The following is a 12,832-nucleotide window of genomic DNA, read 5'->3' as shown; positions in this document are numbered from 1 at the left end:
TAAGAATAATTCTACAGATAAGTAATCAATAGATAGAAACTAATGAAATCTCCAATGTGATGTACGAGTTTCATGGAAGTGTAATTAATATACAACAACACACAATCAATTGAACATTAACTTACATTTAACAAAGAAAAAAAACAAGGAGGAGATTGCTTACAACAAACACTGTACAAAACGCCACTGTGGATCTATCCATAGGCAGACGACTTTTATGAAACCAATAAATAACCATGAGCAGCAGACTGATCCACTTCCAAAAACTAGTTCTTTATGGTTGCTTATCATTGAGTTATCACTAGTTTATTATGGACTCCGCATCATGGTTCCTTATTGTCGACTCTAACCGATCAAGATGAACTGCTCTCCATGAACATGAATTGGAAGATTTGAGCAACAAGCCCAAAGCTGCAGAACATGCTGCCCTTACAACGGCATCAGGTGATCGGCTCATTTTTCCAACCAGCATCCCAAATACCTAAAGGACAAGACAGATCAGGTGAAACTTCAATTCTTGTCAAGAAAAAAAAAAAGGGTGAAACTTCAGTTTAAGCTGAAATGCCTAAAGACTAAAGATTGCAAGCACATTCAGGAAATACCTGTGTATGGTAGTCAGCTAAAATATGCTGATTGTCCGATAAAGAGAGCAAGCTGCTGCATAAGTACATAGCATTTGCCTGAATTATAGGCCATGGTGCATCAAAAGCCTGCCTCGTCAAGAAAATAATCAGCTAAGTTCTCAATACCATAAATATGACACGAAAAATATAATTTACAATGCATTGGTTTTGAAGTCTTCTAAGGGGTTTATTATTGTAGGACTATTCCATGTTTCATAATACTCTCAATGGCGGAGAATCAAGCAGAAAGTTAACGAAATGAAGATCCAGCCAACTTTATAGCACGAATCATTTACCATTACAAGATTTTTGGCTCTGTTTAAAATCCTAAATGTACCTAAGACAGCTGCAGTTGAAAGGATCATGCTCACTACCAAAAGAAAAAGGACAAAACGTGTGGAGATAATAAGGAATAAATCGTACAATTAAACTTGCAGAGAACACCACTACCAAAAAAAACACAGAAACTTAAAAAAAGGTACAACGCCCACATTAGAAACATACAGGTGTATTTTTGTGTTATACACGCACTCAGTCCTTTTGACTAAAATGGATAAACAAAAAGGATTATAATCAAAGAACCCCTAGAGATTGAGATTGTTTGGGGATGGAACACAGAAAGGCAAGATAATATAAGAGGACCCTGTGGATATAATATTAATTTCAGTTACATAAATATTCATGAACGATTTTAATGGTGAAAAGCATGCATGAATTAATAAGTTAGGTTGTACAACAGCATGTGTGGAACCCATTATGGTGAAGATGAACCTGCACTGTAGATGCCATATAAGTATCAACTCTGGAAAGAAGATGTTGCGTAAATTGCTTTGCAATGTCTCGTAGAAAATCCTCATAGTCACTTCTAAACAATAAAGACAGATGCAATATTTTCTCATAAGATAATTCTTAAAAATAATTGCAAAGATAAATTTTTTAAGATCTGTCTAAGTCAACATACCGGTGATCAGAAAGGAAACTCGGTGTGTTTAGCAGGGCTAGCAATCCATCAATTTCCATCAATGGGAAAACTCTTCTCAGGGTATTCTGTCAGCAAGTATGTTTCAAAAATAAATGATTTAGCATGTTAGAAGTTTCTCTATGAATCTCCAATTCAGGGAAAATCCAAGAGATGACTGATTACCCGGCAGGCTAGTCGGACACTAACATCTTCATCATGAAGATGCAAAACCAGACGAGGAACAGCAGCATGTACCTTTGAAAAACAATCATTAGCATGGAATGAGCTAGCTGAAATACTAAGAAGTAATATATGACAATCATCAATTCAGCTGGCCTATCATCAAGTATGAGATTCACCAAAATAATGAAAAATCTCCATGGTATACTTGCCACTTGGTTGGAAATATCACAAAGTACAATTGAAAGTTTTGCACATGCTAACATGTTTTTTTTACAGTACTACTAACACTGGTTATATGGCAAGAGAAACGTACTACTAAAAGGCTACACATTTGATTACTTTTACTTTTATAATTTTGGTTGTATGAACAATTTCACATTCTTTAGCATGGGTATTGAAAGGAAGCATTAGGTGGCAGTGATACAAAGGCAAACAGTCTACCTGTAAAAAGTTCAAACGTTCAACCTTTTTCTCTCTATTTTTACCAAATTCAAAGTGATTATAATGTTTTGCTCTTTGTAATTAGTTTTCTCCTGCTAGTTTAAAAGTTGTTTTGTCTTCAAAGACACTTCGAATATAGGTTAGATTATCTCTTGTATTCTTTTAAATAGATTTATCTTTGCCTTTCAAAACTTAAATTATAGTGATTATCACTTTGTTAAACTAACCATACTGGTAATCACAAAATGAATAGATCACGGTAAGATTATAATAAGCTAGCAATTTAACTAAATAGTAAGCAAACAAAATGGATATTAACAAAGAATAAAAAATCTCCTTATTCTGCCACATGGTACCCATTCAATCCACTACCAACAACCATCAACTTCATATTGGCTTTGCAGGTGAATAGATGGAACCTAGAATTTCTTTTTTAGTCCATAATTTAGAAAGCAGGAAAAAGAATAAGTAATGACTACAAACAACATTAGCAACATACCTGCTCAACAAATGGCTCTCTTAGTGTCCCAATTCCATAGTTGCTTAGTGCTCCAAATACTGCGAAGGAACTGGCTCGCATCTTTGCATTCATGCTTGTCTGTTTTTAAAATTATAGTGTTGAGTATTTCCCAAAAATATTATTGAATAGAAAATTCTCTAATTCATTAGAAACATAAATATTAAGAAACATATTAAGCAAGGATAAAATATCCTTGAAAAATGGAAATTTCTAGAAACAACAACAAACTAGCTTTAGTTTAATACATACAGTTACACAAATTTCTATTTTTTATAATGGTGTAGTGCAATATTGGCTTTTTGTCAAAGGAAAAGACGACTTGAGTTAATAAGTTACAATGTTGTTAGTAGAATTTATTGATCAAATAAGAAAAATAACATACACAACATGGAAAAATACTGTTAATAGATATAACTTAATAAGTGATGGACACCTCTCACTCTACAAATCAGTTTTCTTGAGTTGAGTTAGGCTCAAACCCAAATTCTAAGAATAGCTATTAAGCACTAATCACTTGCCAATCTGTACCAGAAAATGCTACTCGTTATATACAATCTAACATTTAATTCCAACAGTTACAGATATAGCCATGCAAATCTTTTAGCTTGCCTGAAGACCTTCTCAATATCCAATTTTCTGAAGACCTTTCTCAGGAACCAATCTTTCAGGAAAAAATGTTTGAAGAAAGAATATTGGTAAGAACTTAGAAGGTTTGGGTCATATCTAATAAATTTACTTTTGAACTATTGAATCTTAAAAGTAGGAGACAAAGTGAGATTTTTTTTTTCCAGAAAATAATTGCTCAACAATAAAAATGTTGTTTGAGAAATAAATAGTCCAGCCTGCTTCGAGCAAAAGCCATGTAAGCAATTAATGAAAATTTTCAATTATATATCTACAGAAGAAAAATATGGGATACATTTGTATAGAAACATAATGCAAAATAAAATTCAAATGATACATAGAAGAATAAACTGACATACTTGTAGATTTCGAAGTCGTATTGCAAGATTAAGCAAAATGGGCTCAACTGCATCATCAGGTGAAGATTCGAGAATCTGAGGCAAAAAAGCAAACTATTCAGTTAAATTTAAAATGGTTAAAAAAGTAAACAAAATGAAACACGTGATGAAACAAACAACTTCACCATCAATAAGCACGATACTGCGGTTAATTGTACAGATTCATCAGAATCATCTAGCAGAGCTAATATAACACCCAGGACTTGAGTTGTAAACTTCAGAATATGAATTGATGGGATCTGCAACATCAATATTTGGAGATGTTAATTCTTTAAAAAGGGAGCACAGGGAATCATGCAGGAGTATAGACCTCCCAGTAATTGAAAAATTAACGAAAGCAATAAGTTAAATCTCATATGGAGAAACATTTACTGGTCCTAATCAGCGCTTACCTTCAATTATTTTTCCTATCAGTTATTTTATGACTAATTAACATGAAGTTCACTGGTTAACTATCAGAGTATGATGATTAGAGCTGTCAATAAAACCCCAAAGTCCCATAAAAAATCTCATACTAAGCCCCTAATATTAGTCCCCCTATTGAAATAATTTTTTTAAGGTCATTATTTCAATGGGATTAAGGGAGGGGGCTCATAGGCCCAATGTTTTGTTAATTCAGATATCTTTTTTGAAATCTTTTGATATTTTATTTTTCCTGAAAAAATATTGGAAAAATTTCTCAAGAAAATCTAAAATACTTTTTTCTCGAAAAATTGTGAGCAAAATCATTTTTCTTGAATTTTTTTTTTCTCGAATCAAAAAAATTGTCTATCTTTTTTATCAAACAAAAAGTCGAAATTTTTTTACCGAAAAATGTTGAGAAAAAAATTTATTTTCTCGGGAAAAAATAAAAATTGAACTTTTTTTTTCAAAAAAATATTGATTTTTTTTTTTTGAAAAAGTGAGCCCATAAGCCCCAACCTAAACCCACAAAATTTTAGGGGCTTTTTGGTTATGGGGTCTTTCCTTTTTGGAGCCCTTTTAAACTATGAAATTTTTTACCCCTCCAACATGTGGACTGAGGCCAATAATTAGTGGACTTGTGAAATTGACAGCTCTAATGATGATCCAGGTCACATTATGTATCTTCGTGTGTATTGTTCATCTGTATTGATTACACTTCTAGATTTTTCTCCTACAGTTATTCAGTTAAGCTTTCTGTTACAGTTGTAACCAACTCATACAGCTAATTAACGATTTAGATTTAATAAGGAAATTTTTTAGAATCTGTTCTGCTTTAAGATAATCCAAATTAACAAAATAACCTATTTCAACAATAATTGAAGTGTAAGGAACAATGGACTAATTGATACAAAATTAATGTTGAAGGTAGTTCTCCACACTTTTGCCGTGAAAAAAAAGCAGATAATTAGAAAGCAACCAGGCACTTAAAACAGCTAAACCAACATTGAAATGAAGAAACGGTGGTCACATGATAAAACAACCTGTACTAATCCTCTCAAACAAAAGCGCCGAACAGTAGAAGACTCGTCTGATACACGTCTACATAAAACCTCAACCATTTGCTCCAAAAGCGAACCAAGTCCACCGCTGTAAAAATGATGTTAATCAATGAGCACTTTAACTCAACAATAAAGACCTCTTTTAATATATGTAAGAATACTTGGTGACTAAATATTATTGTGAGAAGACGGCATGTTGCAATTGCTAATTGTGAAAAACTTAAAAATGAAACAATGTCTAAGTCTGACTCTCCCAAAGGCTAAAATGGAGATACGTGACAATTTCCATCCTTCATGCAAGAGCTAATTGGTCCTGAGGTGAGGAAAATGCACATGCCTTTCTTACCTTGTGAATAATTTTAATTCAATTATCAAGAATGGAGCCAACAAGGATTAAAACTCCTAACTACCTGATCATAGAGACACTTATTATGCAAACAATTAAGTCTCCCAAAAGCTTAAACTATTAAGAGGAGAACCAGGTATGGTTTATATTTTTAATAAAAACCAAATAGAGGCATATTGCCTAAGAAGTCAGTAACAACCACCATATTCGTTTAAAGTAATTGTTAGTCAAACAAACAAAATCATCTGTGAACCAGACCAATGCCAGATTTGGTCAAAAGCCTGTGAGACAGGCAATCAGAAAACAAGACATTGGACTGCTAACCAAGCTATAAGAGGAATTGGCATGAACTGGTATGGTTTAACAAAGGACTAGTCCTCATATCTTCACCAAGTCACTTAGAGGTCAAAAGATATACTATCTATATACTATCTATGTAATAACTTGGATGCGTATGACATATATGCACCAGCTCGAGGGAGCGTTGAGATACTATTTTTCATTAAGCATATATGTTCTATTTCCTAGTATACATTTCTCTGATTGTAATAAATGACTAGATAGTTATAGGTTACTTATTCTTATCCCTATAATCAAGGGATCTTGATTGTAATCCTATTGCTATATAGTTATAAGGCTTGGGCTAATCTCTCAAGCAATCGGAATCACATTGAAGTCCCAAACATTTGTCCACGCTCTAGATGTCCAATCCTATGTGTAAGATATCCCACATGGACTAGAGATATGACCAAAGTAATCCTTAAGGATTGAGCAATTGTCACCTCTTGAACTAAATTTTGAAATTGAGTTTGGCGCAACTCACCTTTTAAGAGTTTGAAAAGCATCAAATAGCTAAGAAGATCTATTACTATTAGAATTCAAAGTATGAATTCAAAGTATGTAACTATTTTTTCAAAAATATATTGATTTTTTTTTTTGAAAAAGTGGGACCATAAGCTCCCACCTAAACACACAAAATTTTAGGGGTTTTTTGGCTATGGGGTCTTTCCTTTTTGGGGCCCTTTTAAACTATGAAATTTTTTACCACTCCAACATGTGGACTGGGGCCAATAATTAGTGGACTTGTAAAATTGACAGCTCTAATGATGATCCAGGTCATATTATGATTTATTATTCTTTGACTGTACAATTTCCTAAGTTCAATGGTAGAACTTCTAGTCAAATACAAGTCCCTAATATTTGAACGTAATTATTGTAACCTCATTATAAATAGATGCGTGATCTAGTTTGAGACACACAAAAATACACAAATAACATATTTTACATGGTATCAGAGCAGGTTCATCCTAGGACTGCTCTGCCTTTTCCAACTGTGCTATAACCCTTTTATTTTTTATTCTTTTTCCTCTTCAAAATTCTGTGTTCCAGCTGTGTTTATCCATTCCAGCTGTGCATATACTATTCTAGTGCAACCCACCACCACAGACCGTCGCGCAATTCTCCGGCGAACACGCTGACATTTATTTATTTATTTATTTTTTGCGCTGCCAAACTCCAGCAAACACGGTGACACATCTGGCCACCAATTTTTTTCAAAGTCAGTTGTCGCTCAGGGCCTTTAAGGCACATTCCAAAGTCCTTTTTCAACTTCTGGTGATTTTTCAACATCTTTTCTTCTCTTTCACCTAACGTTGATCGTCATGTCCAACACCAAATCTGCTGTTGCCTCCTCTTCCGTGTTCAGTTTCACCAAGCTTCCTTTGACTCCGTGCGAAAAATTGGTAGGTGCAGCCAATTACGCAGGATGGGCAGCAGCCATTGAACTTTGGTTCCAAGGACAAGGTCGTAAAGACCATTTGCTCAAACAGTCCAAGGATGTCGCTGCCAAAGATCAAGACAATTGGAAACAAATTGATGCCTCTCTATGCAACGTTCTTTGGTTTTCAATCGATGTCAAACTTCAATCTCAGTTTCGCTCGTTTAAAACATGTTATGATGTTTGGGCAAAGTTAAAGAAGACATACTCCAATGACGTTAATCGTTTATATACTGTAGTCTCTAATCTTATTTCCATGAAGAAACAAGAAATGGATATGCAAAGCTACATAGGTAAGCTTGATAGTTTGATTGTTGACTTTGATGCACTTATACCCTATACTGACAGTGCTGAAACACATGCTGAACAACGTGGAAAATTCTTTATAGTTCTGGCCCTTGCGGGTCTTACACCAGATCTTGATTCAGTTCGCAACCAAATTCTATCTAGTGCTACTGTCCCCTCATATGAAACTGTTTGTGAACAATTACTGTGTCTTTCGGCTCCTTCAGCTCGTGCTCCAGACCTTGCTTCTCTCAATGTGCCAGTTGAATCTACTGCACTCGTCTCTAATTCTTATCAACGAGGTGGTAGAGGAGGAGGACGTGGACATAACCGTGGTCGAACTCGATGCAATTATTGCAACCGTTTTGGCCACGTTGAAGCACAATGTCGCATCAAAGCTAATCAACTGCAGCCTAGAGTCGCCAATGTTGCTCAAATTGAGGCCCTTGACACAAGTGATCAAGTCACGCTTTCTACCACATAATATAATGAGTATATCAAGCTAAAGGTGCAAATGCAAACTACCACACAAGTTGCCTCTGTTGCTCAGATCGGTAATCCTATTATTTCCTTTGTTACACAATCTTCTTCACTTGGACCTTGGATACTTGACTCAGGCGCCTCTGATCATATGTCTGGTAATAAATTGCTTTTCTCATGTTTGACTTATATGGACACACTACCTAGTATTACTTTGGCTAATGGGTCACAAACCAAATGTCATGGTATTGGCCGAGCAAATCCCATACCCAAACTCTCTTTGGACTCTGTGCTTTATGTCCCTGGTTGTCCATTTAACTTAATATCCATCAGTAAACTCACTCGTACCCTACCTTACTCTGTTACGTTTTTTAATGGTTATGTTCTTGTGCAGGATCGGAGTACTGGGACGACAATTGGAGTAGGACATGAGTCTCAAGGCCTATATTACCTTTCGGCACCTACAGCGCCTGTTGCATGTTCTGCCGTCGAGTCTCCACTTATTATCCATTAACGTTTGGGCCATCCTAGCCTTCAAAAGTTGCATCTTATGGTTTCGAGTCTGTCAAAAGTGTCTACCTTAAAGTGTGAGTCATGTCAGTTCGGGAAACATACTAGTTTATTTCCTGACAGAGTCAATAAAAAAGCTGCGTCTCCTTTTGCTTTAGTTCATTATGATATTTGGGGTCCGAGTCGTGTTGTTTCATGTTTGGGTTTTCAATATTTTGTTACAGGGTATCTTCCATCAAACTTCGTGTGCTCATACCCCTCAACAAAACGGTGTCGCTGAGAGAAAGAACCGACACTTGGTAGAAACGGCTCGTATCATGCTCCTTCACAATAATGTACCTTCTCGTTTTTGGGGAAATGCAATTCTCACAACTTGCTACTTAATCAACCGTATGCCTTCCTCTGTACTTGAAAACAAGGTACCACATTCTATTTTGTTTCCTCAACAACATCATTATACCCTACCACTCCGCGTCTTCGGGTGCACATGTTTTGTTCATGACCTTACTCCAGGAAAAGATAAGTTGATTGCAAAATCCCTTAAGTGTCCTTTTCTCGGCTACTCTCGTCTGCAGAAAGGTTATCGGTGCTACTCCCCATATCTTCGACGATACTTTGTCTTTGCCGATGTCAGTTTCTTTGAGACTCGCCCCTTCTTTCTCTCTACTGCAAAAGAGTTCAATGATTTTGGTCAGTCACAATCTCTCTCTCCAAAGGTCCTTAATCTCCCCATTGCACCCACCCCTGTCTCCATTCCCACCCCTGTCTCTAGCACCACCCTACACACCTACCAACGGAGGCCCCGTCCACCACCCGCTCCTCAAGACTCATCCCCTGCTCTACCTGACTCTTACTCTCCACATCCTACACCAGAACTACCCATTGCTCTACGTAAAGGTAACAAGTCATCTCGAAATCCTAATCCTATATATGCTTGTCATTTGAACTATAATCAATTATATACATCCTATTATGCTTTTGTGGCTTCCTTGGATTCTGTGTCTATTCCGAAAACTACAGGTGAAGCTTTGTCTGATCCTGGCTGGCGACAAGCAATGATAGATGAAATGACTGCTTTGCACTCCAATGGGACATGGGATTTAGTACCTTTACCTGATGGCAAAACCACAGTGGAGTGTCGATGGGTCTATACAGTCAAAGTTGGGCCTGATGGAAAGATTGATCGCTTAAAAGCTCGTCTTGTGTCAAAAGGATACACACAGATCTTTGGTCTTGACTATGGGGATACCTTTTCTCCGGTTGCCAAAATCGCATCAGTCCGACTTTTTCTTGCCATAGCTGCTATTCACCACTGGCCATTCCATCAATTAGACATAAAAAATCCCTTCCTGCATGGAGAGTTACAAGAGGAGATGTATATGGCACAACCACCAGGCTTCATTGTTAGCGGTTCTTCTCACTTGGTATGTCGATTACGCCGATCTCTATATGGCCTGAAACAATCTCCCCGTGCTTGGTTTGGGAGGTTTAGTACCGTGCTCCAGGAGTATGGTATGACTAGATGTGAAGCTGATTACTCGGTTTTCTTCTTGCACCCTTCACCAACCACTTGCATCTACCTTCTTGTCTATGTTGACGACATCATCATCACAGGTAATGACCAGGTTGGCATTCATCAGCTCCAACACTCAAAACTTTCAGACTAAAGATTTGGGGCCGCTAAAATATTTTTTGGGGATTGAGGTTGGTCAGTCTAAGACAGGAATAGCAATTACTCAGCGAAAATATGCCCTTGATATACTTGAAGAAACAGGCATGCTTGATTGTCGCCCGCGTGATACTCCTTTGGATCCCATTAAAAGGAATCAAGTACATCATGAAAAGTCATCAATTAAATTGACTTATAAGGCGGCAACTGCCCAAGCCTTATGAACATTCAAGATTCGACATATGAAGTGTGACTAATGCAGCAAGAATAACAGGGCATAATCAGGTTCAATCTCCTCAAAACTGCTATGCCATGCTATGGCTGCTATTGATTACACCCAAGCCTTATAAACAATGTATAGGCCATTATGGCCATATATCTAGTCGATGTGAGACTCTTAACAAAAGTTATAGAATAACCATATCCTAAACCAAAAGGAACACGAGTAGGACACCAAATAGTACATTGAACAATATCAAGAATTAATACACCAACATTAACGGAAGGAAACTTATACAAAGCATCATTCTATACGCACCTATAACGAACAAATTCGGACAAGGCAGCAGCAGCAGCTTCCCTTTGGTATTTCTGGGGTCGGTCCAATGATCTTTTCAAAAATTGACAAATATTTTGGATCTATATTTTCAACAGGACAAAAGACTTGATCAGAATTTTTTGTTGATGAGAAAAACAGTTGTCTTACTGAAATAATTTTGAGCAGGTGTTCACAACCATGCAACTTCACAGAAAGCAAATGATCACTAATTATAAACCTTTTTTCTAATATTATTTGTAGAGAATCATAAAGCATGTCAAATGCCACATAAAATTGCAGCGAAACAATAACACTACAATAACACAAATGATAAGATAGATTCATTTCTTGCATGTATTACTCCTTGCTCAAAATTTCAATCAAATTATTGTGAGTAGGAAAGTATAAGGGAGGTATCTGGGTGGAGTAAAACAATATATTGACAATAGAGAAAGATAGTTCTAAATACAAAAGGCATCCTCCTATGGTAAAAGAGAAGCAAAACAGAATTACAAATTAAACATCAAACTAACGCCCTTCGTATTCATGTTAAAGATATCTTAAATAATAAGAGCCAATTTGAAAAAATTTCCTCACAACTACTTGTGGATATATTAAAAGAATCTTACAAAAACTAGGAGTTTGATAAACATTGCTTTGGGTATTCGTAGAAATTACTTTTTATATCTCAAACTCAAATTTTTCGAAACCTCTCGTATGTAACTTCTTTATAAACATCTATAAATTATAAGATCTTTTTCATAAGTACTAACCATAAGTACTAGCAATGACTGGAACATTGAAGTGATGCCAAAATAACCTATTCTAGGAATAGCAAATTGATTCTTTAAAATCATTTCATTTCAGGATTATAGGGCCAAAATTATCACCAGATGAAGGAAGCACAAACTCATAAATCTACAACTTTTAAATGTATAACAATGAAACTACTCCAATAACTTATCAGCATTTTCTGTCTGGCCATGCAAATATGTATTCATTTGGATATATAAACTAATGTATATATGGAAGTATACTTTAAAACATAATACCTCTTTTGGCCGCTTTATAGATATGCAGCCGGCTATGTCTCCAATGAGATTAATCCACCTCTCATTTTCAGAAAGTTCCCCATCTCTAGCTAAAATCTGAATAAAGAAATATTTTTTTGTATTGCTTTGGTTACAAGACCATCGCACATCCTTAAAATGGAAGAATTGTAATGTGTGTCTACCTTTCCCATCTCAAGGTCACCAACACATTCACAAAATGCCTGGAATGCAGTCAGAAGATTCCTGCACAAGGATTAAACACAGGATTCACATGCGCAGTTGTGTGTACAACATATTTGTGTGCAGTAATATAGCTTTGTTAACACATATTATGTTAACTTAAGACATCTGGCCCTGGCTTTAGTTTCCTCAGTACTATCCTAAGGAAACCATATTAGAATTTAGAATGGTGGGCAGAATGGAAAAATTTTCATCAGGGGTTTCATTGCAGATTTAAATATCTCCCTAACCACATTAAAGAATCATCTAAAGTTGACAATAAGCTCTAAATTAGAGTATGTTAATAGTAGTGCTAATGACAGTGTCAGTTAGATTCTAGTTGAAGTTGCAGGGGTAGTCTTAGGAGGAGAGTGAGGATAAAGAATACTCATATTAATATTGATGGGAGTTATATATATTTAGCTTTATTACAAATGACAAAGTACTAATCTATGTTTATACTAATTTGCGATACTCTAAAATTACTCCCAAGATAACATAAGATAATATTCATATATTCTAATAAGTCTACCAAAATACAATTAATACTTGACATGCAGCACAAACATGGATGGATGCTAACATTCAAATAGTAACGCTAGATCCTCACCGCAATGGGTCAAGGTGACCAGAGTAAGTTAACCCATGGCAGCTTCCAAGTTGTAGCATCAGCTCAGAAAGAACAGAAGCATAGTTTTGTTCAACGGCCCTTTTTCCAACTTTTCCCCCACCTCTGCATCAAA

General features: G+C 35.9%; 1 protein-coding gene across 1 annotated transcript in view; it reads right to left on the bottom strand.

Moving 5' to 3' along the window:
* The window catches only part of LOC101510452 (protein SHOOT GRAVITROPISM 6-like), a 46,053-nt gene continuing 33,221 nt past the window's right edge, over nucleotides 1-12,832 (bottom strand). The window contains exons 39-51 of the mRNA XM_004493958.4: nucleotides 12,700-12,822; nucleotides 12,053-12,113; nucleotides 11,871-11,966; nucleotides 10,819-10,919; nucleotides 5,196-5,301; nucleotides 3,876-3,989; nucleotides 3,712-3,786; nucleotides 2,708-2,806; nucleotides 1,768-1,839; nucleotides 1,585-1,670; nucleotides 1,395-1,488; nucleotides 603-710; nucleotides 1-481 (exon numbers count right to left, since the gene is read on the bottom strand). Coding sequence (XP_004494015.1) covers nucleotides 302-481; nucleotides 603-710; nucleotides 1,395-1,488; nucleotides 1,585-1,670; nucleotides 1,768-1,839; nucleotides 2,708-2,806; nucleotides 3,712-3,786; nucleotides 3,876-3,989; nucleotides 5,196-5,301; nucleotides 10,819-10,919; nucleotides 11,871-11,966; nucleotides 12,053-12,113; nucleotides 12,700-12,822 — 1,315 coding nt within the window. The 3' untranslated portion in view covers nucleotides 1-301. The remainder of the gene's footprint in view (nucleotides 482-602; nucleotides 711-1,394; nucleotides 1,489-1,584; nucleotides 1,671-1,767; nucleotides 1,840-2,707; nucleotides 2,807-3,711; nucleotides 3,787-3,875; nucleotides 3,990-5,195; nucleotides 5,302-10,818; nucleotides 10,920-11,870; nucleotides 11,967-12,052; nucleotides 12,114-12,699; nucleotides 12,823-12,832) is intronic.

This window comes from Cicer arietinum, chromosome 3, assembly GCF_000331145.2.
Source record: "Cicer arietinum cultivar CDC Frontier isolate Library 1 chromosome 3, Cicar.CDCFrontier_v2.0, whole genome shotgun sequence".
Classification (NCBI taxonomy): Eukaryota; Viridiplantae; Streptophyta; class Magnoliopsida; order Fabales; family Fabaceae; genus Cicer; species Cicer arietinum.
Note: the sequence above shows the minus strand (reverse complement) of the source record. Positions and strands in the feature narration are given on the sequence as shown.